The following is a 27,836-nucleotide window of genomic DNA, read 5'->3' on the forward strand; positions in this document are numbered from 1 at the left end:
GGAATCAAAATTTACACTCCGGTTCAACATAGCATTCACTTCTTCAATCTTGCTATACACCAGGTGCCTGCTATATATACATGTTAAAGCAGAAGCAGTAAGCAAAAAGCACGTACAAATATTCTTCCTCTGGGGGAAAAAGCATTCTCTTCATTGACGCCAGTCATCTCATTCGTTTCTGAGCCAAGACGACGTTGTGATGAAATCTAAATCCTACAGGGGCAATGAATTTGGAGTTCCCTAGACTGTAGTGTTCTGTGACACACCAAAAAATGCATCTAGCTATGAAACAGACAATAATCTGACCATTTATCTCCTGGAATTCTGTTGCACTTGGCCATTTACCTTTCCCTGTCTTAGGCTGTGGTTGGCTGTGTCATTTGGTGACACCGAGCCCTACGCATCTGGCTCTGCGGCTTTACTTAGTGAAGTCCAGTTTGATGGAAACACAGCTCGCCGCATCAGATATGCTGATACCCAACACACCACAGCCCTAAAAACTGTGTTATGATTACAGAAGCACAGACTGGTTGAGGTTGGGAGGCACCTCCTGCGATCATCTACTCCCACTCCCCTGCTCAAGCAGGATCAGCCACAGCAGGTTGCCCAGGACTGTGTCCAAATGGCTTTTGTATATCTCCATGGTAGTCTTACTCTGACCAACCCCACGGTAGAACTGTTTTCCTATGTTCAGATGGAATTTCAGGTGTTTCAGGTTTTGCCCATTGCTTCTCGGCCTGTCAGTAGGCACTACTGAGAAGACTCTGGATCCCTCATCTTCATTTCCCACACACATTCAGGTAATTATACATATTGATGAGATCCCCCCAAGCCTTCTCTTCTCTAGGCTGAACAATCCCAGCTCTCTCAGCCTCTCCTCGTATGAAAGATGCTCCAATCCCTTAACCATTTTTAAGTTCACTCTCTTCCTTTCAGCGAATGCATACCTTAAAATAACCATGTGCATTATTCCTCTGTCCCAGCCAAAAGGTTGTACCCAAAGGTAAGTCCATGAAGGGCTTCTCCACAACTCTTTCATAAATTCTGAAAGAGAAGGGAAAAAACATAGTCCCAAGTTATCGTTTCCTTCACTCCACATGTTCCACATGTGACAACTTCTTACAAAACAACACTCTTTACTTACTTATTGCAGTCCACGTGTAAAATCAAGTGAGAGGCACTGATTGCTAAGGAAAGCCTGTGCCATTTATCATCTGCCAAAATGTATGGGAATACTTCTGTATGGGAGCGATGACTGCCTGAACGATAATGCAACCTGATTTCATTTCGATGACCGCTGCTTTCCAACTCCAGGTACCTGTACCATAAATGCATCATCATGTCATGAACCATTCTTATCAGCACAGCAACATTTTACATAACACAACTTCTCATTATCATGCAGGAACTATTTAAAAGAGGGGGAAAGACAAGCAAGGAGATACAAAGATGAATGTAGACACTTTTCAGATTTGCACTGCATCCTTCTTCTCAATAACACGTAATAGCAGGTTCCAACTTTTATGTAAGTACACAAGATCCCAAGCCAAATATTTTTTTCCTTTAGCAACACTATTTTCCATAACATGATCTGATTGGAAATACAATTGCTCTATTGTGAATAATTGCCTCATATCCTGAAAGCACAGTAAGGATACTCTGAAGGCATGAATGCACAAAAGACAACACCAAGTTTTGCGATAGGGACATCATTCACCATTACCAACCAGGGAAGTAAGCAAGAACTGAGACAGAACACTGCTTTGTTTGCCTTCGGATGTACCGTTAACATCTCCTTTCATTTTTTCTAATGACATTTCTCCAAAGAAATACAAAATCAAGACATGCTAACTCTTCAGAACAATTTATATATGTGCACATATTTGCTTAGTTAAATAAGTATGTGTATTTGTGGTGGGTGTGTAGATATACACACATGTATGTATATGTATGCACATATATGTGCATATGTATATACATGGTAAATAAACAGCATTGCAGCTGTACCAAGATAAGTACACCATACACCAGATTTGCAGATTGCAAACACAACCTTTGCTGGTGAGATTCCAGCAATCAGTTTAAAAAGCACCCCATAAACAAACTTCGTACTTAGTCAGACAGGCTTGTTTCTTGCATCTCGGACCTCTTCTGGGAACAAGCTTGACAAACCATTTCTCTTCGAAGTACTAAGTTTCTCATTTTAAAGTCATCCCCCCCCCCCCCACCCCCAAACGCTTTTAAAACAGGAAAGACAAACAGAAATGGAAATTCTCTAATAATCATATGCAACCTACATCTAAAGAGCAAGGCAAATAACATGGTATGTGGTGAGACGCACAACTGGGAGGATGGACAATTCATTTTTGTCTATTTTTGCTGTTACACCTGGCAAGCAGGCATAACAGCGGTTTGTAATCTGAGTGCACACACGTTTTAGGGTGCTGTCGTTTAACAGGCTATCTGTATTAAAGAACAGACAAGACAATGATTGCAGTTTTCAAGAGTGAAGATTAGACCAGATCAAAACCACCTGGTACAATCATTATCCCCAGGAAGAGGTTGGGCTCACTGCACATCTCTCCTTCCTTCAGGGTGTTTCACAGTGGAACACGCCTAGCAACAGCACAAAACCAACTATCCTTTTGCAAAACTGGCAAAAGGCAATTTCTTCTTCTTCCCCAGTATTAACAAAGCAGTTAACTGGAGTCAGCAATGAATTTTATAATCTGAGATAATTTACCTCCTCACGGCTCAAAAATAATTCTTGCATTGGCAAGAAGTGTAAACTAATTGAAGGCCTGGCTGGAAAAAAAATTGGGCAATAGTAAAAGGACATCAGTCAACTTAATAACCTCCCTCATAACTCAAGCTTCAAGGATAAAAATAAGGTCATTCTCAACATAACAGAGAAGGGCAACATTAGAGAATTGGACTCCTCCAGCAACTTTTAAGTGTCTCCACCCAGCTGAAGATACCATCTGGAAAAAGAAAGGCATGGATATGTGGAAACATTATCTCCTGGCAGAACCAATGGCTAGCTTCTACTCTCTTCAAAGTCAATGGCAGAACCGATGCCAGCACACCGAGATGCAGGCAGGCAGGGAACAAACTACACAAATAGACATACAGTCAAGTACAGAAGGTAAAAAATGAACAGTTATGTGTTCACTTATGCAGGTGAGATAATGAAATCTCTAAGAATGAAACACGGATTTCCCAATAAAAAGAAGACATGGCTGTAAAAAATTCAGGAATTAAGAACCGCTGAGAGAAGATGCTGGCATTCAATGACACTGCAGTAAGCAATGAAATCTTCCTACGCAAAGTTGTGCAAAAATTGTGGACACTTGGGGTTTAACCGTGATTAACGCACTGTTTTGAGATCCACAGGCAAACTGTTTTGTCCTTCCATTTGGTAAACAAACACATCTACCTTGTACAGCCTTGACAATTGTTAGAGAAAACGTGCAGCAATATGAAAAAGAAAACAATAGCCATTAGAAGAATTATTAGGAGAATCATTTATGGTTTACTAATAATTTGTAGAGGCAGCAAAACGCAATTAGAAAAGCAAGCGGAATGACAGCTGGAACAATACTGCCTTCAGCTTGAACTAATGTCATGACACTGAAACACAGAGTGTTCTTGCTATTCCACTTCTCTAGATTTGTTTAATTGCTTGGACTTAAACGGCTCTGGTTCAGTGTCGTGAGTTTCAGAAGATGGGACAAGCCTCAGCACTAACAAACAGGTACGGGTAGAAATGCAAAGTCCACCTGCAGCGAGGTTTCTTGCGCCGTCTGTGAGGCTGTAGACTTGGGTACGTGCTTTCCGAAGGTTTGGAAGAGTCTTTGAGACAGTAAGCTAAGCATTAACGAATACACCTGGATTTTAAAAATCCATTTATAGTGACAAAGATACTCTACACTTCTCTGTACGCTCAGGATTACTAACCTTTTGAGAGAGAAAAGAGGCTGATCTTGGTTCCTGAACGACTTACTCCTAAAGGAAACAATAACTGCATCATACTGTAGTCTTCTCCTAACCCAGAATCTCCTTACTGAAAAGTTGCAGGGGAACCTCATCAGCTGAATCACTGGTTTCTTGCCCACACCAGCCCAGCCCACCCACTGCAGGGAGAGCAGCAGCCAAAGAAGTCCCATGACTGATATCACTGCTGCTTCTCCCAACAGCTCCAAGGTGCTCTTTTATGCTGCAAAAAGCAGACGGCTCTGGGAGTGAAAAATAAACTGCAATGAGAAACACAGTACAACGGCAGAACCTGCTTCCCCCTTTACTAGCGTCCGTGATCTCTGTGGTTGTTTAATCAATACCAGCCTACTTCATTTTAACCCCCCAAAAACCACACATGCTTTGGGTCAAACGGATTTAACTTCGCAGGGAGATGATACGTGCTTAGGTTTACTATGTTTGACGTACGGAGAAGAAAATGCCAACCTGGAAAAAAAAAAGTTGTTACATGTCTGTAGATCACTCTGTGCATGCACAATCATTGCAAAGGCAACCGCCAAGGCCACCGTAAGATCAGCCGCTCTGCTTGGAAACCAGCCAGACAGCGATCCCTTATGTACTGACTAAGGCTGAGCCTATCTTCCTAAGAGGAAGGAATTTGTCTCAAACGCCCCAGAGGAATTTGAGACAGAAAACAGGGATGTTTTCTCTGCTGCCCAGCGCTGATCTACGGTAACTCCTGGATAAGAGCTGAGAGTCAGAAGATCTGCTCAACTGCAGAGCTGCTCCCGACCATCCCAACGAAGGGCACGTGGTCTGCACGAGCCTGCACCGGACCTGCTCTTCAGGCTGCGACGGACCAGCGGGGGGGAGACTGTGGAAGTACAAGTCAGGATGTAGAGCAAAAAGCTGGAGATTTAGGAGGTGAAACACCAGGTGGTCCTGGCGTATGCAGTGAGCAGTCTTCGAGAAAAGGGAGTTTATGGCCCTTCCAGCTAACGGCCAGCGCTGGTAACGCCAAGCCTTTGATGGCTCACTCCCTCTTTTGGCATCCCTGCTCGCACAGCAAACACACTGCAGCTGCCCGCTTTTACTCCAGGCAACTAATAAAAACAGACTTCAATTTACAGCATGTAGACAAATATTTTAGAAGCTAAAGGCAAGATATCATGTCTGCTGCTTATGAATTTATTACAGGGTGGGTTGTTTTGTTGGGTTTTTTTAAACTTTTACTACTCACATTTATAGGTAGAGTGTTAAAAGAGTTCTTCATGGCTCTTTGATCTACACTAAGAAGAAAAGGAAAACCAGTAAAATCAAAAAGGAGTATGTACTTCAGAAAAAAATTAAAATCTTATCTCCATTACTTATAAAACTCTTTATCTGAAGATTCTTGATACAAAAGTTCTGGCTTTTTGTTAGGTATAATTACATAAAACATAAAAAAGAGATCCTACTCAGTAGACTCTATTCAGTGCGAACTATGGCTACAACAGCAGTAAGCAATTCTGCTGGGTGTAGATTATGAAGATGTAAAAGCAATTCACACTGTACAGCCAGCACATTCAGCAATGTGTTATTTGCTATTTTCCACGGTATAATGACTGGGCAGTCAGCAGAGTGAGCCTTATTTTTCTGTTTGGAAGTAACACTTAAAGTGTTCTGAAACATTAATTAGGAGGTTTTACTGCTCGGTGCATCTCCGAGAACAATATGGCATCAAAATAGCCCCAGATAGATTCTAAATGCCAAGTGGCAACTGCACTGTACCTGTAAAAACCTAGTCCCCACCTCTCACTTACATTACTGCTTGGCCTTACTGGCTTTGCCCTTTTCCCTGACTATCTAGAGCTCTACCTAGGCAAGAGATGACTGGCAGTTTTGCCTAGGAGTGATAAATAAAAAGACAGTCTTTACTTTTCTAGATAAGTTGGTAGCACTTTGTGCAAGTGCACAGTGGGCAGGAAAGCCACCAAATTCCGTTTCCCTCCCTTTCTTTTGCTGAATACAGTTTTAGAGCCAGAAAAGAGTTTTCTGACATAGGATATTTTTGTTCAAAAATGCTGATCCATTAATTAAAACCAAATCTTTTGATAGAAACAAGCATTCTCACAGCAAGGCTTGTGGGGTCCAGGATGAAATGCTTGTTAAAATGAGAGACAGACAGAGCAAATCTAAGGCTCTCTGAAAGACTTTCTCAAATACTCTTTAATGCCACAGTTATTACCAATTCGAAAGCAGAGATCCCAAGTGAAGAGAGGATGAAATGAGAAGAGGGTATTTCCCATATCAAAATAGAGTGCACAAACAACAGGACAGTAAAACCAGTGTCTCAGGTTGACCTGTTGAGGCTCTTCCATTACACAGATTTCATCAAAAACAGTAAGTCAGGTACAAGAGCAACCTAAATTCAGTAAGTTGATCTCAAGTCCTATGACTGTACTAATAAATAAAGCCAGCAAGGCCCATTCCCTGGCCCTGAAGACAAGTACTAACAGTGGTGCTCCACTACAACTCACATCCATAGGGGTGCTCTCTCCCGCTTTTTCCCTGGAATGGGTGGGGGTTTTTCCACACTGCCGGTTGGGAACAGTCCCTGGCCAATGCTACTCCACAAACCGTGCTCTGACATTGTCTGCAAGGGTGCTAATTGCAGGAGGCAAAAGCATGCCAAGGAAGATGCTAACAATTATGCAGAATGGACAACAGCAGGCCCGTGCTCCAGCCTGGGCCTGGGCCCTGGCCAGGCACTGCCAACAAAGCTTTTTACCGCATTGGGGGGGAGGGGAGGGAAGAGAGAATGACACTCCTTAGGACACTTGCCTCAGATGGAAAAGAACCAAGTTCAAGTCCCTGCTCCAAATCAGGCAGAGCAGAGATTAACGGTGCGAGGAAAATGCCTTTGAAGCACCTCAGCCAGCGAGCTACTGAGCATTCTGGCGTTTACATCTTTTCTGCTGTTTATTTTCCTCCACCACTAAAAAGGGCAATTCCTTCAGCTTTGTTCCAGCACGACACTTGCTCATCGCTCTGGATAGCTATGGAGGACAGCTGGCGAGGAGGAAGGTGCACAGGAGACAGAGGCCCATGCTGGGACACGCAACAGGGAACACCTTCCACTTTGGGATGGGCATGGGAGCGAACTGCCAGGCAACAGATGACTGGAAGGACAGAGAGACACCATCCACGCACATTCACCGGCGCAAACTACTCCTGCACAGCACTGCAGGTTCTCTCCAACCAGAAGGAAGCCACAGCAGAAGGTAGCAGCTAGGAGAGTGAGGTTGCAATGCCCTGAGGTGGAGGAGGTGGCTAGGAAACAGACGCGAGTGAGGCTGTTCAAATCCTTTTTATCCCTGTCCCCCTCAGTGTCTGTACCCGATTCAAACTAATAAAGGACGTGGGACAAAAATGTATGTCAATAAGATATTGTTTCTAGCATCATCTTGCAGCCCCTTACCTGACTTCAGTGGGGCTGCTGTGATCTGGAAACCTTTGCTGGCTTTGAAGGCAAGAACTTGCCTCTCACCTGAGAGATCTCTTGGCTTACCTCCCAAAATTTGAGCTCAGTTATGCCCCTAAATCGAGGAGGCAAAATCTTGCCTTCCCCACCTGCCGAGTCTGCATAGCTTCTGCTGAGTTTAGCACTATGATCCAAGAGCCCCCGGTCATCACAGGAGCAAGATATCCCGGACCCTCTAACATTACTGCTGACAACAAGGCAAGGCTCTTGCGCTTGTGGGAGCTCGGCAGGAGCAAGAAGCAGGAGCTGAGGTCCCACCAAGCTCCTCAAAGCACTCTGAGAAGAGCTATTCTCCCAAAAGGTGCTGGCTTGGTCTTGGAAAAATTCAAGCCTGCTATTACGGCACATTGTCCATGCCATCCCTGTTTGAGCTGTGAATGTGAAATCAAATTCCCAAACCAGGAAACACTTTTTGAAACACAATTCTTGCCTTTGAGCATTTGCTCTCATTCCTCCCATCTCTCTCACTAACCCCATTTATCAATATATTTATTTCCATTTTGTTCTCACTATCACACAGCCCCACTAATATCAATCTTGCCTATCTGAAGCTTCCTCTTCTGCTAAAAATCAAGGAGGGAAGAACTTTTTCAGATCAAACACTGTAAAAACAAATGGTATAAACTATCTCTCTCACTCCCTTTCTTGACAAAGTTTCTCCACGGAGAGCAAGAGGACTGCAAATACAATAAACAACTTTCTGATATATATATTAGTGTGCGTGTATATATAGATATATATTTGTAAAAGCAAAAGCCAGTTTCAACCTAATTCCTCCCATTTCCTACCCTGACAGAATATAGATTGCTTTGTTATTTGTTAATAGAAACCCTTTCAAACAACAGTAGAAGAATAATGATATCAGTCAAAACTCATGTTTCAACTATTTCAGTGGTGGTTTTCAGTGTCATAGGCAAGGGCCAAGTCTTTTGTCTCTTACTCAACTAGGTATGTCACTAGTCCCAATTCAAACTACAGGATCCAGGCTCATATGAGCATTTGCTAACAAGTTCGCAACCAAATCACCCTGGATTAGTCAGCACTGCGATGATTTACTTCAGCAGACAGGCTGGCCTTGCTTGATTTAACAAAAGTTACAGGAAGGTGTTTTTAAGGTGGGTGCCTTACAAGAATTTACATCCTATTGGCAATTTTTCTTTTCCTTTTTTTTGGTCACAAAGCATAAACTAAACCGAAGCAAAAAAACCCAGGCAACAGTGACAAGGCATCAATTAATTTAATAACATCCCTTATAACCAGCAGTTAAAGAAACAAGTCATTCCCAACATTATGAAGACATGAAACAGAGTATAACACAAAACTGCTGTTTTACAAATATTTCCATCCAACCACAAACTCAGGAATAGAAGTTAATCTCCCAAACCAAGAGAAACAAGGTACTCTTCTCTTTTGGGATAGAGGAAAGAGACCAACCAAGCTGTTGGTGTCTACATAGAGAATCCTTTGTTCCACAGAATCTTCTCACGCTCTTGAAAAGCACTGAATGAATGAAAGAAAATACCTTTTTTTTTTTTTTGATACCTTTGATGAAACATGCAAACTGCATCAAAAGAAAAGAAGGCTGACACCAGAGGAGTTTTAAATCGCTAGAGGAAGTCAATTCAAAAGCAATTGATTGTTACGAACAAATTTAGAGGGTTCATAATTATTGTCAGACCAGTAAGAAACAGCAACTAAGATTTACTACCAAAAAACCAAAATACGGAACATTACAACCCTCCACTCTTCCAAAGAACAGCATGGAGTGTTTTAAAAAGCAGAAATAAGATATTACTTCTTTTGGCACAGGGAACAGCCATGTACAGCTTTAACATTTGAAAACGAATGCCATGTTGTTCTTACCTAACGTCTGCTCTGCAAGTTATTGATGGGGGGGGGGGAGAGCACCCCTCAAACAAAACCAGCATAACTCTACAGTATTGGCTTAAGCAGTATATATTGAAAGTTCTTCTCAGCGCACTGTGTTTGCAGCAGATCCTGTGGTGTCGGAGAGGAGACCTCACGCTGCAGTCCAGCAGTACAGACACTCGTACATCAAAAGCAGGGAACATACAGTTCCACCTCTATTTTAGTACAATGGTCAAATGACAGAACAAAATTCATGCATCGGGATTTCACCTCTGGCAACTTATCTCCTTCTGTGCCTAAATTACTAGGAGAGAAATTGTCACACGTTTCCTCCTGGATACTGGAAGAGGTCTGAAACTGCTGTGTAGTACAGCCCCTTTGACAGCAGATAACCACAAGACACCAACAGCTGTGAAAACAAATGCTAAGGCAGGCAGAAATTGAATAAATTAGTAGAGATACACAATTAAGTGTAGGGAAAGCCTGTCCATAATATTCTATTGATTTCAGTGTTTGGTTTCAGGATGTAAAAGGCATTAACTGAAGGAAAGAATGGCTAAACTACAATCCTGTGACTTCATCCTTTAAGGGCTCTAATACGCAGTACCTCAAGAGATACGAATATAACATTAGTTGCATAAAGCCATCTAACCATGAAGGGAGGAAAAAGCTTTATTACATCTCTCCACTGTTGCCAATTAAATGAAAATATATGATAGAATAGTGAGACCTAACATATATTACAACCCCGTCGCAGATTAAAATCATCTCTCTGCTGATTCTTCCATCCAGAAGAAGCTAAGAGAAATTCAGAAGTGAAATGAGGAGGATAATACAGCTTAAACTGAAGGCTGAGAGCAAGCACACAGCAATCAGTGTTTAGCAGTGCTTCCACTTGCACTTAGGGCACCACTTCGTTAACATCATTCCAAATATTTCCCTTGCTATTGTAAAGTACAATGCATTTTAGGCAGGGCATTCTATGTGGTCAAGGTAATGCTCTCAAGTTAAAACATTTGTAACTACTAGCTTTCAGATATATGCCATATATAAACTTGCCCAGAAATATGCATTCAGCTGCCTGAAACCCATCTGAACAATTACTGATGTGCAGTTTGGATTCCCTAACACCACAAGAGTTTTCTTGAAAGTATCATGTCCAAGCTGTACCCAAAACTACCACTACCTGAACTCCTTGGCTGCTCTAGTCAGTGGGGAAAATAACAATCTCTGTGGAAGAATTTGAGCAAATTAGAAAGGGAGAGTTACAGGTATCGTTTCAGATTCTTTCACTTTAAGATCAGGTTTTAAATATTTTAATATATTAAACACTAGGGAAAAGCATAATCATTATAAAAGGGGAAGACAGTTCTGGTACTCAACTAGGAAAAGAAAAATAAAAGCATTTAACAGAGTAGAAAAAGATGACTATATCTGCAGAAAATCCTTTCAGGAGCTACTTTTTGTAGTGGCAGCAACAGCCCAGTCTCAGCAAATGCCTTAGATTTACACAGAGAACTTCTGCATCTATCTGATAGCCCAGGGACAGCATTCACCACATGATGTTAGAGGGGAAACTTTGGGAGAGCAGTCCTGTCAACTTCTTAAGACTCAAAGCCTGAAGTAGTTGCATGACCATATCTCAGTGGAAGTAGTCATTTTTTATGTTCCTGAAAAGGGAACCAGCAAAAAAGAACAAAAAAACAACAACAAAAAAACCCACCCCATAAAACTAGACAACACATACTGAATCAGGAAACTCTGAATTATATAAACTTTTAAAGTATATAGTTTTAAAGAAAATTATAAAATTTTAAAAGTAACTAATTTAGGAAATGTCCTCAATCACTGTAAATTAGCATATTTGCACGAAAGTCCCTAGACCCAAGCAAAGAGAGGATGAGTTTTCACTCTGATTTATTTTTGAAAACGCATATTTCCCAAGCCACTGAATAATTGAACATACCTTTTCCCACTCTTTAAAGGAACATTTTTATTTTCTTGTACCCTAGAAATTCTTTTACCCTAGAACCATTAGGTGTTATGAAACCTCTGTAAAATAAAAGATACGAAAAGTTACTTGTGTGCTAACTGATTATATCCTTCCGTTACTGCCACCTTCAGCCTTCCTCACCACAGCAAGGTAAGAGCTAGCAGTGACTGCTGTAAATTAAGAATATAGCCAGGTGGGATTCTATCCCAGAAGGCAACGGTTCAACATGAGCACAACTTTTTTGACATCAGAGGAGCTGTACAAGGCTAAAGCTGGTGCAAAGGAGCGGAGTCAGGTCTGGCATTGCTACTTCTCCTACCAACTGTGGTGACTGCTGGGACAGAGAGTTCACAAGTAGTTTTTTAGGAACTAAAGGACCGTTACAGACAAGTCGTTGGTCAGAAGTGGGCAAGGTCAGAGAGCTGGAAATCCAGCACTGAAGAAGCAGTTACTTAAGGTAACCCATCCAAATGCTTCCTTTTAAATTCTACGTTCTCTTGTCTTTATTGTCATTCATCATATAAGAAAATGAAAACCAGAAGAGATACTATAGGAGACTCAGAGAGGCTAGCCTAATTCCAGTATTATCCACACATACGTCAGTCCTCATTTTAGCACAATTAAATTGAACAAACACTACTATGGCACACAGATATCTTTCTGCACAGAATAGACCAGAATGTGTTTATTAAAAGCTTAAGGGCACATCTAATTTAATAGCCACAAGTTCCTTCTGGCCATACTTTTCCTGAGACTGATTTTACACCTGCTGGAGATAACGAAGATTTTCTCTGACTGTAAGGGGATCAGATTAGGCCTAACATTTTTAAAACAAATTCTTCAAGCTTCTTTTTAAATAGATGACCTAATATTCTCCCAAAGCAAGCAATTAAATATTCACAAGTAGATTGTTCTTTAGCTGCTTCATCCAAAGCTGACCTGATGAGTGACTCTATTTGCCTAAATAACCTAGAAGAATTTTTTTTCTCCCTCTTTGATTATCCAAAGGCTTACAAGGAGACCCCAAAACCAAACATAAAGCATACATCCCTACAGAAAAATTGTAAACAGTAGGCTTCACTTAAGAGGACATAGTAAGATAAAGAGGTCACACTGGCTAAAATGGTGCTAGGAGTGTTTTTTTTCATCAAGGCATGAACTGGGTATTTTCATTTTTCATCTCTCTAACATTAGAACAGCACTACTAAAAATTTCCACACTTAAGAGAAAAAGGACCTCAAAAACACTCAGAAACGCCACTAAGTTATGCATCCACAGTTAAAATACCTACACACATAACTCAGACCTTCTCATTTCAGCTAGAAACCTTGACAAATACTTTCCATTGCAGTTACGACAGTTCAGATTCCGACATGCAAATAAACAGATGACAAAAAATGTAACACTAAAACCTGCAAATATTTAAGGTATGAGAGCAACTTCTTGAAAAAGTATAAATGTTATTAATATATTGTTAAAAATCTAATCACCCATTCCTAAAAATATACCCATATCAAATAGGATTTTCAGAGTCCCGTTTGTCACCCTTTTACAACCATCTTTTATATGGGCATAGACAGATGACATGGATGAACCAGATTCAAACGAGATAAGCAGCATTATGTTTGTATGGCCACGCAACCTGGACACCAGGCACTGCTCTAGTCTTTCCTTTTCTTTGCTATGGCTGTATAGAATCAATTTAAAGCATTCTTGTTCGCATAAGACCAACGGCGGGTCTACCTGCCCAGCTTTACTCGCTTCAAGAATTCATTATTTTCCCAAACAATATCGCAAATTCTTCTGCAACCCGTCAGTGAAAGTTCATTGCACATTATTTTTTGTACTTTTATCACTCTTTATGTTCACTAAGTGGCAGTGTTTTCTCCCAGTTGGCCACTCTCCAAGTTACTGTTTGTCGAGTTTTGCTCAGTGATACACTACGCATTTTTTTGATCTTCTATGGCATGTGTCTTTCTTCATGCCATTCCTGAGGCCAGGGAAGGTTTTCTTGCAAACAGTGCCTCCTTTCAGAAGGGCTTATTCTCTTTTCCAGAGTCTGAGAATTTCACGTCGGTGACCTCTTTGCCCACCTCTGCGGCTATTTTGACACATGAAGGTTTCATCTCTAATTTTGAAATTTTAAATATAGTTGCATTAGCCCTACCAGTAGCCCAACCAATCCATGTTCTTCCTACAAATGTAGAAACAAGCTTTGTCAGGGCACAGCTGGCTCTGCAGACCTACTCTCTCATTTGAGACAGAATAAGCTTTTCCATCTGGGATGATTTGCACATATGGTGGTACAGTCTGAGTTCAAAACTCAGTAATCACAGCTGCCCAGTTCTGCCCCTTGCAAATTGCTCACTCCTGCAAATAAGTAACTAACAGTTAACAGAGAAGCCCCTTGGATCTTCTATGATATAACATCTGCAAACATCATCCAGGAGGCATTCAACCACCCCCTTGCAACGTTTAAAGATGCTTTTATAAACTTGGCATAATGATCCTTGGGAATGTTTTCCCTTGTTTTCTTCTTCTTGTTTGTTTTGTGGTTTGGTTTTGGTTGGTTTGTGGGTTGGTGTTTTTTTTTTTTAAATAAGTGAATTGCAGAAGATGGGGCCTCTGGGAAATAGAATAAAAGTAGAATTGGAGCATCTTCCAGCACAAAATAATTGTCACCATGCCTGCTAATGAAAATTTGTACACTCATGTAAAAGAAACAGACATTTTGCTTTGAACATCTGTCTTTACCTCTTTCTTTTTTTTTTTTCTATTTTGTAGTGAGACCATCAAGAAAGAATTATAGGATTGTACACAGGAAAATAAAAAGGACTATGAACCTAAAGCAGAGATCATCTGTTGCTTGTGCTAATGACTGCTTAGAAAGTGCACTTTTTAAAACTCCTTTTTATTATGTCACAGAATCATAGGGTGGTTATCTTTAATAGCTATTACTCAGACAGATATATAAAGAGTATCTTATTTCTGTAGCAGTCATTATCCAATCAAAGGGATAATCTTTAAATGCTCTGTGTCATTCACTAGTTTTTTAAGGCTGACAACATTTTTAGTATAGTGCTTTGCCATTCATGGGAGGTGTAAGCCCATACCTGGAAGATTTTTCGGCTTTTTTTAAACTGCTTGCAGTGATAAAAACCAACTGATGAAGAGGTGGGCATACAAGGACAGGCTTTGTGAATCAGTGTAGCTATTTTGATGCAACAATTTTACACCAGCTGAGCATCTGGTCCTCATGGTTATGAATGACAAGAGAGAATTGGCTTTTCATGCCCTTGGTGGCAAGAGATATTTAAAGAGTAAAAGCTGTTCTACTTTCCCTTGGCCGATTTGGACTTGTGAATTTTTATGAATCTGTACAATATGCCTACCCAAACACTATAAATATTTGCAAGTGACCTGCTACACAACAATTTTGCCCTAACTTATGTTCAATTTTTGACTGCATAAATACATCCACTTTCGTTCACTAGCATACAGGTAGCAGTACTTACCTGTGATCTAAATGATGAATAGAGAGAATAACCCCTGAATTCAAATGGGCTTGTTTTAAGGTCACCAGGATTGTGAATTCATATTTATTTCTTAATTTCTGAAAAAAGATTTCAGCTGTTTCTGGAGATGCCTTGACACTTCTTGAAGTATCTAAAAAAAAAAACAAAAACCAGAATAAACAGTCAGTATAAAATCTTATTTTACTTTATATCATCAACTCAAAGACTTACAAAATAACAAGCTCCTCCTGAGTAGCCCACTTGAACAGACAGGCAAAAGCAGGGACCAAAGTATTTTAAACACCAGCTTTTACATGCAATGGGAGCCATTTCAATGAAAGAACACATTTTCTAGGACACCCATTCTATTCTGAGGCGGGGGGGGGGGCTGTTTTGTTTTTAAGACAGGGTCATAACTCTTTTCTTTTTCCCATGGATGGCCAGATGGTACCTTTAGTATCTCATCCAAAATATGGACTCACTAGCACTAAAGCACAGAGTGACAACGCTGGATATGAGCATAAGCTGCGAAGCGCGACCTGAGCAACTTTTTAATGACATCTACAAAAATGTTATGCTTAATAGCTATGCACAATTAATTTAAAAAAAAAAAACAAACACCAAACCAAAAAAATAAAGAGCAGCATCTCTTTAGGGACAATTTACTCAGCTTTAAGTAATTGTTATAAATTAACTTCAAAACTCATCTTTCAAAATATATTGTCGTTAATTAATCACTATATTCTCCAGTTGTGCATTATGTTGCTGCTGCTTCTTGTACAGGATGTCACGAACATTTGTTAGAGTAACTGCACACACACAATAAAGATTTTGCTTTTAAAACCCCCCATACAACCAAAACTGAAGCAATGTTTCTGCTGAATTTGCACAGAACTTGCATAGAAAATAAAAAGGCCCAACCTTAAGCCCTCTTGAGAGATAATTTACAAAATAAGATGTCAAATGCTAGAAAAACAATCCCCAAGGTTTCCCATAATACATTATACTCGAAAAAAATTAATATACATTTTTAATGCACAAAATCAATTCATTAGCATGTGTAATCAACTGTGTAAGAACTAAATCAATTCACAAGCTTCTTGTCATTGCAATTTGACCATCCTGCTGTAACTCAGGGACACTAATTCAGGGACAGCAACAGCAGCAGAGGACTAACTGCAATAGAAACTGTGATTTTCTTTTGGCAGCACTGGAGCTGAGCTTTCACGTAAGCTTACACTGCTGTTTTTAAAAACAGGTTTATTCTTTAAGCTGTATCTATGAAGATGCTACTCTGTATTAACAGCAAACAGTTTATTGTGGTTTATGGACCAGGAATATTTTTTCAATGTGTTTAAGAAATGCAACAACCTGTACAACCTTGAAGTCCTAACCAAGCTTCTGCACAGTGTCACACTAGGCTGAATTTGATTCATTTTTTATAAAGGGGAATCCAAAAGACAAAAAAAAAAAAAAAGAAAGACAATATCATTTAAAGTTTTTTTCTGTGAAACTTCACGTCTCTTCTACTGTGGATTGCATCTATCCCTTACTGTAGCAGACATTCATGGTATTTTAATGCAATTGTTAATAAATTATAAGGCAACTCAAATACAATTACATCAAAGCATTCATTTTTAGCCAAGGGACACTAACAGAGTGGAATGACATAGGTTTGCAGGCTGGAAGATAGTTTAACTGCATTAACAATTTCTAGCAATATAAACAATCTACTCCCAAGAGACAGAGCAGAAGGACACACAAGGAACATATTTTTTAATCACAGTCAAAGGATCCTCACGTGCTGCAGCTCGCAGCAGCAGCTTTCCTACCAAGATACAGAAAGCCACAGGAAAATACAGATGTGGAACTCACTTAAAAGCCTACAGAGTCTGATTCCTCGGCGCAACGCACATCCTCCAACCCTCTTTGCCGTGGCAGGGAGCCGGGTTTCTCAGCTTAGAAAGCCCAGCCAACAACCTCTTCTAGTGCAGGTTCGTTATCGTTAAGAGTATCTACAGAGTCTGCTTTTGGGCCCACAAACATATTACACGTTTACACTGAAGCGAGAACAATCTCATTTTGATTAATGAGGGAAGATCTGGCGAAGTTTAATCAAGCTATACTTGCGTGCTTGCGTGTGTAGCCAAAAGAGCGTCTGCCCTGAGGGGCAGAGCTGCCCTGCCTGAAGGGGAGCAGCCTCAGAAGCCGCAGTCAGGACGAGCAGCGCAGCTAAAACTAAATAAAAGTGGGAGAACAAAACCCAGAGCAAGCTGAGGCCACTGGAACGCGGGAGGTCACCTTGCTTACATATTAATAATTGCTACTACTTTGTAACAACGCTCCTGTCCCTCCAACAACCTTTCATACTTCTTTTAAACTCCCTTGGTAGAGATACTTCACTTCGACTTCAGTAGACAATGAAACCAAGCCTATAGAGTATACACCACAAACACCCCACGGTTTTTCAGCCACGTTAATTCAGGTTGATTCCCCCTCACCTGAAACACTGCAGGAGTTGCTAGGAGGAAAGGGAAGGGCGGAGAAAAAGGGCTATGAAGGTGATTTCCACATCATCGCCTCTCCGCTCCCTGCCATTTATACAGGGCTGATCAAGGACACATCCACGTGAACGTGACAGCGAAGGAGCTGCACAGGTCCTTCATCCAACAGCTTCTGCATCTGGTCGCTTCAGTCTCACTCAGATTTAGAGAGTGAGTATACAGGAATCTATAGAGGCATTAAGGTACTGAATAGATACTATCGATTTCCATGGATGTATATTGCAGCTGGACACATAATATTCGTGGTTTAATATGGCAGCAGGAAAAGATAGGAGGTACACATATCAAATGTGAATTTGATGGGAAGATAGGAAGGGTGTTGGAGGGAAAAAAGTCAAGCAAGACAAAAAAAGAGAAAGTCCTATCAGAATTGTGGGAAATAGAAAAATTGCAGAAAGTTCCCTGGCTGTTCTTGTTCTGTTCCCATCGTCTCCAATGGATTTCTTTCAGGTTTCCCGTAAGATAATGAAATGGTAGTAAGAAAGAAGATGAGAAATGCAGAGCTACTACCTTTTTCCAAGAATCCAGATTTCCCCTGCACAGCTCTGAACCCTGGAAGATGCTAGGGTGCCTCTCTGTCCCAGTTATCCCTCTATATCATTCCTACTTTTAACTACTATCACACCCTACCAGTGGAAATCATAAATGCTCGTTGCTGGAAGTGGGAAAATAGTCCACAGAGACTATGCTTACCTAACAAAAATAAAATCCACAACTTTTCAATTAGAAAGAAATGTTAATTTTACCAAATTCCTACGATATTCTCATTAGCAGCTGATGAAAGAAAGTATATGCATAACACCCTTACCATTATACAAGGCCAGTTCCAATCACACATAAATAACCATCTCCCCCTCCTCCTACGTGCCCTTTTATTCTAACTGGGATGCGAACACTGCGCTGCGGTGGCCCTGTGCTTTAGGAAGGAAACAAACCCTCACTGTCACCGTGGAACTCCCCGAGCCCTCGCAGTCCTCATTGCTGCGCTGATAGGTGGGGGAAACACAGAGCTGCCTCTACGCCCACAAGAGAGGAATCTTTTTTGAGGTCTACCCATGTCACCCCTGTGAATCATTACCCGATCACTAGGTTGGATGAGAGTTTTCCATCCTTTTATCTATAAAACCTTATAATCATTCATCATGGCCTTAGACTATCCTCTCAAATACATACAAAAGCATCACGACCTGATTAGATCACGCTGGAGGCCTATATATTAAGATTATCCTCACATTAACTGCTAGAGCATTAAATTGCCGAAACACATGGCCATTCGGTTTTGATATTGCAAATAGGCCAGTTCATACTTGCCGTACCAAAGAGCTACACAGCTTTTTGAATTATTACTGCTCTGATGAAACACAGCACCCTTTGCTCAGGGCCGGCACCAGGTAGATTTCTTAAAGAAAGACCACTGAAAGGTCCTTGATCCATTAGATCCATTCTTTTTACACTAACACAACAGTGCAAATCCCTCATTCCAATTGCCTTTGAACACTAGCGGTAGGTACTTGATAGATCACCAGCTGTGCTCAATAAATACCGATGCAGGCTTGTTCTTGACATTTGGCTTCTAGTAATCAGTTTAAGACCTGAGGAAAATACTTTACTGGAACTGGACTTCCTCCATAATAGCTTGGAAAATCAAACTGGTATGTCTCAGATAATAATTTGTGGTTTCGCAACAGTTCACAACAAAAACCTCATACTGTGAACATTCCTAATACACAAAACCAAAGGCGTAAATCTTTTGATACTAGAGTGCAAAAATAACGAGTGAACTATTAGCTTGAACGAGAAATTTGTCTCTAGCCAAGATACCTGTATATTTGGTTTACTTTCTCAGAATATTGCATGTGTTTGGTTTGACTACACCATGACACCTCACAGACCCATAGCGTCAATACTCCATCTTTAATTTATAGAAGAATGAAGTTCAAAGTGACAAGGAAAGAAACAAAAATCCAAACCCAAAGCATGTCACACTCCTTGCTCAAGTCAAATGTTATAGCATGGAAATGCCTTTAGAAGGAATAATAATGCTCATGCGGTAACACATGTGGCTGGTTTGAGAGATGCAAGTTAGCAGAAGTACTGAGAACACCACAACAGCCTGGGGGAAGGAGGCTGGAAGAAAGGCAAATTAACTCATCCTGTGGTTGGCAATGATAATGATTTACAAGGACACAGACCAAGAGTAGGTGGTGGTCAACCTTCAGCTGTAATATCTCGTTACGAGGCGATAGCCACAGAAAACCGAGTCTTTTAAGATCTAACATTGCAAAGCAATCTGAAAACCCAGTGAAGAAAACCACCGACCGTAAGACCTGCAGGACCTCAGCTCTTCAGAGGGCAAACTCGGTGGCTGTCTCTACCCTGCACTCGCAACAGCCCTCACAACCAGGACACAACCAGAACCTTCCCCTCTGAGACAACCTGCGGTCAGAGCTTTGCAGCGAACGCCAAAGCCACGCCAGTGTTTCCTGGAGGCGTCAAGTGCAGACCTTGTCATTTCAGTCACGCTCATGAGATGATCATTACTGCACTATAACCGAGACAGTAAGTCTAACTTTCGAGAGGATTCACTCCACAGGTCCAAAGGCACTTCCACCAGTCTAAACTGGTGCTGCAGAAGGAGGCGGTTCTACCCTTTGCTCTGCCACCAGCCTTTAATTCCTTCTCTTCACCCCTATGATGACAACTGCATTCATGCAAACGTAGGAGGAACCGTATCAGGCAACTAATCCAGCTTTAACTAGCCCAGCCCCCCCCCCCCCCCCCAAAAAAGGTGTTGGAAGCAGCCATGAACACATTACTGGAGGTAAGCAGGAAAATTTCCATACACAGCACCAGCAGCGTACTAAATCACACAGTGGAAAGATTACATGCAAATACAGTTTAAGACAAGCCATTCATTACAGGTGTTTTCCAGGAAACAATAAAAACAAACCATTATTAAATACAATAGATAACTTGTCTGAGGAAAGGGTGTGCTCTTGAGTTTCTGAAGTGCATCTAAAGCTAAACATACAGTATGAGCTGAATTATGAAACAAACTCCTGCAGAAGATTCTTTGAAGGAGGCATTCTAATTAATTGAGCTCCACAGTTTGTTTCGTGTGCACATAATCAGCTTTTAATAGCAGCATCTATAAATCAATTCTGCATCTGACTGTGGGTTTGCTGAACCACACGAATTAAATTCTAGTGGTTTATGAGAAAAAGGAGAAGGACTGCAGGCTAAAAAGAGTCTGAAAAAGTATAATAAGGCTAGCTCAATTTTGTTTCATTTTCCTACACTAGTTGGGGTCACTGTCACAAGTGTATATTCACATCGTGTCACTTCCCCATATTAAAAGTTTTGGCTAATCTTTTCTTAACTAGGGATTTCATACAGCCTACAAAGGGCAACAATATCTGAGACTATTTACTTTATATTGTTCTTTTATTTAAGTAACCAACGTGGGCTAAGCTGCTCGCAGCCAATGGGGCAGCACGCAAAGACTATCCAAAAGCAGAATCTTTACAAGGCTGAAAGGGCACAGTGGGTTTTTAAGTGGAGCACCGTGCATTCAAATTCAGGAGTTGCAGTCCTGTAATGAAAACTGAAGATAGCAAGAAGTAAAACACCCTTTGTTAGAGCAAAACCCTGCTAGGCGTGTTATGCTTTAGATACTTCAGTCGGAAGGTTGATTGGTTTGCCTTTTTTGTTTGGGTGGGTTTTTTTTAAATACACCTGACTCTGTACTTGAACTGATACATAAGATACTGGTTGATAAAACATTTTGAGCTACTTTTCCTACACATTTGTTCATTCCCTTCTCACAGATTCCCAATCATTTTGGAGAGAATAGCAAAACAGGAGCAGTACAGTTTTCCAACCCCACATGAACGTGACTTGGTTTCTCCACGGCTGTAGGAAGGAGCTCTGCAGGAGGCTGGGGGAAGGTGTTGCAGTTCCACCTTGAGTTTAAAAGTCTACAAGATACGGGCTAAACCCTGACCCTGTATGACTCCCTTCCCACCGGGGCCATTGCCAAAGGGTGTACCTGAGCTGCAGGGCCCAGGAACGCTGCCCAGTTCCCAAGGCTGGGTGAACACTGGGACTACAGTCTAATCGTACGTCAGGATCCAACCAGGTACATCTAGACCTTTACGTGCCCACGTGCTCCTTACAAACGGGGTACAACCTGGTCTCACCAGAACAAAAACTCACAAATGCCGGGAGCAAGGACTCTAGTAAATCTCCCAATTTGAATGATCAGACCTTGATATACCCCATAGACCGTTAAGGGGGTATAACCCACAAACTGCCCTTGTAGTTTAGACATCACCACAGTGACCACCAAATCCCTGTGCCTCCCTTCTTATTTCCATTAAACAAATGCCTCAGCAAGGATGCATGCAGAAGGAACTGCAATGGACAGGAAGGAGAAAAGAAGGAGGGCAAAATGCACTTCAGCTGAAACTAAACAATCTAAACAAAAACTGACTCGAAGCCAAATCATTAAATCAAATAAAAACAAGAGGGAAAATGTCACGGTTTGTTCTTGCAGCACTTGGGGAGGTTCCAATTGCCTTTGCTCTGTAGCTTTCTGTATTCTGAATGTCAGCTACAGCTTTGGTGTGTCATCCAGCAAGGGCTTTCCTCCAGCTCAAACCACAAGCAAAGTCCCACAAGTCACAACAGACTGACACAGAAGACTAGAAGAAGGACTTGTCTCTGGACACACACATTTTTCCCCAATTATATTGACTGTGCATACCTATATCCTCAAAAAACGTTAACCGTATCACTTCTGGCCAAAACTCTGGCTCACCTACAAGCTTCATACTTGTGCGTTGAAAGTCATTTTGGCACAGCTGAGAACACAAATCCATTGTGGGACAAGAGGGGGGAGAAGGTACTGAGAGCCTGGACACATACACCTGACTACAGCTGCAATGTTTCTGATCTGAAGTAACCAAACCATTTTTAAGGATCTGACTTGCTTGTGTAATCGGAAGTAGTTTGTGCATTGGTATAAGTAATCAGATTTCATTCAAAGTGCTTTGTGTGTAATGTTTTCTTCTCCATGGTCAAAGTCCCCAGGTAATTTTTGCTTGGTTTGTTAAGCTTGTTAACTTTTTCTTTTTTAAGCTAAAGGAACATTAAAAATTGTCAACTATGCAAATGAAATTAAAAGAGAACTTATTTACTAGGAGGAAAACCTTCTACCTGATATGATAGAATGAGATAATTGAGCGGTAAGCCAACCCTCAACCATTTCTGCCAGCTCCTGGCACTGGCTTGGATGACTGTTTAGGAATGCGTTTGCAAATCCAAGACTGTCCGGGGCAAACTACAGCTGTAATGTATTACGCATTCACTGTAAATTGACAGTAATACCACCGAAATCTGTCTAGAAGCATTCTGCACAAGAGATGATACAATGCTAGTTTGAGAGTGATTATAGTAGTGGCTGGGTTAAGCCTCTGAGCTTATGTGCTGGCTGCTTTTAGAAACCAAGGAAAGTCACGTGAAGCTGAATCTTTCTGTAATGCTCAGCTTACCTCCCCACAGCCCGACTACCGACATCCCCTGCTGAAACAGCCTCCTTTGCGTCCCTGTGAGTCTACAGAACAATTGTTCAGGTGCAAGCCACTAAAGTACAGTCAAGCTCTTTCAAAACATGGCAGAACCCCTGAGATGATCTTGAGAACGGGGCTATGAAATCATTCTTTGTGGTGCGCACGTACTTAACTAGACCACGCAGTGTGGAATAGTGTCGTGGTTTAACCCCAGCCAGCAACTAAGCACCACGCAGCCGCTCGCTCGCTCCCCCCCATCCAGTGGGATAGGGGAGACTATCGGAAGGAAAAAGGTAAAACTCTTGGGTTGAGATCAGAACAGTCTAATAGAACAGAAAAGAGGAAACTAGTAATGATAACAACAACAATAATAGAATGACAATAATAATAAAAGGATTGGAATATACAAAACATACAATGCAATTGCTCACCACTCACTGACTGATGCCCAGTCAGTTCCCGAGCAGCTATCCCCCCAGGCCAACTCCCCCCAGTTTCTATACTGGGCATGACATCACATGGTATGGAATACCCCTCTGGCCAGTTGGGGTCAGCTGCCCTGGCTGTGTCCCTTCCCAACTTCTTGTGCCCCTCCAGCCTTCTTGCTGGCTGGGCATCAGAAGCTGAAAAATCCTTGACTTTAGTGTAAACAACTTTCAGTTGTTTTCAGCAACAAGTGAAAACATCAGCGTGTTGTCAACATTCTTCTCATCCTGATCCCCAAACATAGCACTGTACCAGCTACTAGAAAGAAAATTAACTATCCCAGCGGAAACCAGGACAAATGGGGAAGGTGGATCTCTCCTTCCAGCCCAGCCACCTACTACACAAGAAGAATCCAACTGCATCGGTGAAGCTGTCAAATGAACGGTGTGACTGGTCAGCACGATTCCCCACCTGGATTACAGATCAGGGAAACGTCCTTTCAACGGTGGTGTGTCTCAGTGTGTCAGCAGCACGATACAAACAGCCACAGACAGCACCTTTGCTTGGTTAGTAGATCCACACAGCACAGGGAAATAGATGAAGAGAGAATAAGCGGTGGATTTATACCACTATAAACACCAATTTGAGCATCAGGTCCAGGTGTCACAGCTCTCAATCCCAGGCTTAATTTGCCAAAGCACAACGCTAAGACACTTAGACATCTCTCGTCCTTCCTTTGGCTGTGGTCCCTTCGGCAAAGAAGGAATTTTCACCAGGATTACAAGCGTGAACCATTTACCATAAGGTAAAGCAGCCCAGCTGCACCACAACAAGTCAGGTGCGCTCCTCCAAAAATATGTAGGGTCCATGACCGAGGGTTTCATGGCTTGTGGGCTCAGTAGGCAAAGAGCAAATAAGAGATAAACGAGTACAGTAAAGGTTCTAGTGACTGTATCTACAGTAGCGTATTTCTGATATTTTTTTCTAACCTTTTGCAAATGAGTTGATAAGAAACCTAGTTGTAGGAAAACCTGAACTTTAAATGTGTAGCGCTCCAGATTAGAAGTCTGTATTCTTAGCACAGAGGGCTGAAGCAGCTGATTCGCTTAACGAGCAATACAGATCCTACCACGCTAGATTGTTACTAAAACAACTCCCACCAAATTGCCAAAGAAAATGTGAATGCGCGCTCCTGAACATTCCCAAAAGGAACGTAAGGAATGTGCACATCAACCTAGGGGGAAGCACCATACAAAAGTACTATCAGGAATTTTTAAAGGCATACATGATACAGAAAACCACTGTTCCTTGCCCACAAGAAATACTTCTCCCTTCCACTGTAAATATGTCATCATGCTAGATACTATCACCAGGAGAGAGGGTGCTACTCAGCGGGAACCTACTACATCATAACAAAGTGATGAAGATAAAAGCTGACTTCTCTTGTTACAGAAATTCTACTCCTAGGAAATTAAAGCGTGTGCTGTATGGTATGCTCTGCCCCAGGTATTTATTATTGCAATGCTTTCTGATGATTTATAGGTTCTGGATTATCAATTATACGTTGCAATAGCTTTTTTGATTACCAGTTTTCCCTGGTTTATATTCCAACACAATTCTCAGTTCCTCTTCAAATTCTGAAGAAGACACTTTGTATGTGCTCCCTCGTAGGTAGTATCAAGTACCGCTACTTACGATGATGTTGCTTAGGTTTTTTGTGGCCAATACTACTACAAAACTTAGTACCTTTGAACAAGGACACAGACGTAGGTAGAGCGGGATTTCTGTCTGCTTCTTCATTTCAAGACAGGTTCTAGCTACATCTAAAAGGTTGCAGCTACTATAGCTTTATAAATGCATAGGTGTATGTGTATATGTACATGCACTCACTTACATCCCTTTAGGCACAAAACAGTTTTCTAGAAGCTGCTTTGAGAACACCTTGAAACCTGTGGAGAAAATCAAGCTTGTCTTGTTTTCCTTGCTGCTGCCATCTGTGGCATATGCACCTAGTTATGCTTGGCTGCATACTGTCGTATGAGCGCTTTGTGTCAAACTGACCTAACAACAAACAAAAATATCACACCAAGAAATGCTGTTAACGCTAGGACACAGACTGCAGAGCACAAGAAAAATAATGCATCGCCTTCCAGCCCTACTGGTACTGTAATAAGGGCATGACACACATGAGAACTGCTAAAAGACTGAATTTCTTTCCAGTCCCTAGTTATATAGCACGGTCAGGATTTAAAAAGTTATGCAAGTCATGCCGAGGGGAAGACAGGAGAAGGAAGCAGTGTTGTCAGCCCTTTCCAAATGAAAAAGCATTCTACTGAAGGTAAACAAAGCCTAATCAATCAAAAACAATAAAGTGCAAACTTAACAGCAATAATAAACCGCACAAGCAGGTTATGCTAGGTGTAAATCAAACTGGATTACGTGAACTACCCTTCTCCCCCGATATATGGCACAATTCAGGCTTCTCAAACGTAACATATTCCAGCAGGGAACTGGGTCATACGATGACAGACTGTAGAAGACCAGCACCCACCAGCGCACCTCTGGGTTATGATCGTGCTGGATGTAGAAACTCCTACACCCTTTGAGCAACGCGCCCCATCTCTCCCTCACTTGGTTCTCACTGTGCAAGTGTCAGTCAGACCTACCTGTGGTCTCTGCTCAGACATTTTCTCTCAAAACCTCCTTTCCCTGTGACCGGGATGCTGCTCCTGAGGACCTACCACCTGCGGCCTGAGTTTCGCAGAACCATTTAGGGTGGAAGGGACCTCTTGAGATCGTCTAGCCCAACCCCATTTGCAGATGCCCTGGAGGGTTTAGCTTTTTTTCCCCGTTAAGAATCTGTTTCTCCCCCTTTGCAGTGGTTTGGATCTCTCATCCCAGTTTTCCTTCACCTCTGGCTTTCTGGGGTGTAAGTGGTTTTTAGCCACATTAGGGTTAATTGCCTTCAGCTCACCAAAATTCTAAGTGTTAAGGCTGGTTTATTTTCATATAACACAACGGTGAGCTTAAGAAAGCATTAATATGAGATCCGTCCTAATTTCCCAGGTGACCACAACGACATGGTCGGCATGAAAGATTAACCTCGGACACAAGAGAACAGTCAACAGTCACCAACTTGGAGAGCTCCAGAAAACCCAAACCTTTATCGCAACAGCAAGAAGAGCAGATCAAGGCGGGGGGGAGGGAGGCCACCACTGGGGAAAAAAAAAAAATTACACCTGAAGCATGCCAGACTCATCCAACAACTCCGTTGCCAGCCACAGCTCTCCGGCAGCAGAGTGAGCAAACAGCAGCAGATGGGAGGAGAAGGCAGGAGGCTGAACCCTAAAGTAAGTTCAGGTACCAGCAGAAACGAGGGACGAGTGGCAGAGAAGGGACACCTGAGCCTCCAGCCGTACCGGCACCCTTGGAAAAATCTCTACTCACCTAGTTTTGATGCCAGGAAAAGGAAAGGTTAGAAGGATTTTGAATCGGGAACATCAAAGAGGAGGGATACCGAGGAATACCATACACACAGCTCAGCTGTGAGCAGGGCAGGCAGACAGAAAGTACATGGGGGACTCAAGCTACTGTTGCCAGAAGTCCCACAGAAGCTGGGGAGGACCAGAGTTCAGATTCTCCTGCACGAAGTTTTCTTTTAAATCAGGTATTAACGGAGTCCATGCTTCTATGGATGTGTCCGCTAGCCACAGTGAATCAGCTACAGGTTTTGAACATATGCCCAATTTATAAGCTTGGATGAGTTAAAATTAGAAATGCTTCCAAACCCTGATTTCTTTGCTCTTGTAGGCTTGTTTTAACCAAGTACCGTTAACACATATTCAGGCGCACCAAAGAACGGGTTTTAGGGAGAATGCAAAGGCACCAGTTTGACTATTGAGTGTTAGGTGCTCAATGCCCCTTCGTGTCTTTGAAAAATCTCTCCTTGTACTAGAACAATTCCACCAACACCCCAGATCTCCAGACTAGAGAAAGACTTACAGGGTCATCCACCCCATCCTTAGCATATTAACTGAATGTCACACAAGGACTACAACATAGTTAATGTTTCCTAGATTTTTTATTTCATGCTATCTTCTACAAAATGGAAAGTCTGGAGATTTCCACCACTTCCTTTCAGTAGCTATTCCGCAGTCTATACTAGTTCACTGTGAAAGTCTCCTTTTATCTTAAATCCTCTCCATTTATAACATTACATTACTGTTACCTCTAGCTCTTGAATACTAAATAATTCCTTCATTTTAAACCTCTAAGAATCTTCTAATACTAGACACTAATCATACAACACTTTTGTCATTGCTTGGACAAGCTGTACATACTCAAGTTCTTTCAAAAGCTTTCTTAGCAAGCCAGTCGTTTTTACTGTGTAATCAGGTTTGC

The 27,836-nt window shown here is 41.7% G+C and overlaps 1 protein-coding gene across 1 annotated transcript in view; it reads right to left on the bottom strand.

Annotated features, from left to right (window-relative positions):
- Positions 1 to 27,836, bottom strand: part of NELL2 (neural EGFL like 2) — a 154,204-nt gene that overhangs the window by 116,361 nt on the left and 10,007 nt on the right. The window contains exons 3-5 of the mRNA XM_049814276.1: positions 14,876 to 15,026; positions 1,145 to 1,318; positions 948 to 1,044 (exon numbers count right to left, since the gene is read on the bottom strand). Of these exons, the coding sequence (XP_049670233.1) occupies positions 948 to 1,044; positions 1,145 to 1,318; positions 14,876 to 15,026 (422 nt within the window). The remainder of the gene's footprint in view (positions 1 to 947; positions 1,045 to 1,144; positions 1,319 to 14,875; positions 15,027 to 27,836) is intronic.

The sequence above is a fragment of the Accipiter gentilis genome, chromosome 11 (assembly GCF_929443795.1).
Source record: "Accipiter gentilis chromosome 11, bAccGen1.1, whole genome shotgun sequence".
Lineage (NCBI taxonomy): Eukaryota > Metazoa > Chordata > Aves > Accipitriformes > Accipitridae > Astur > Astur gentilis.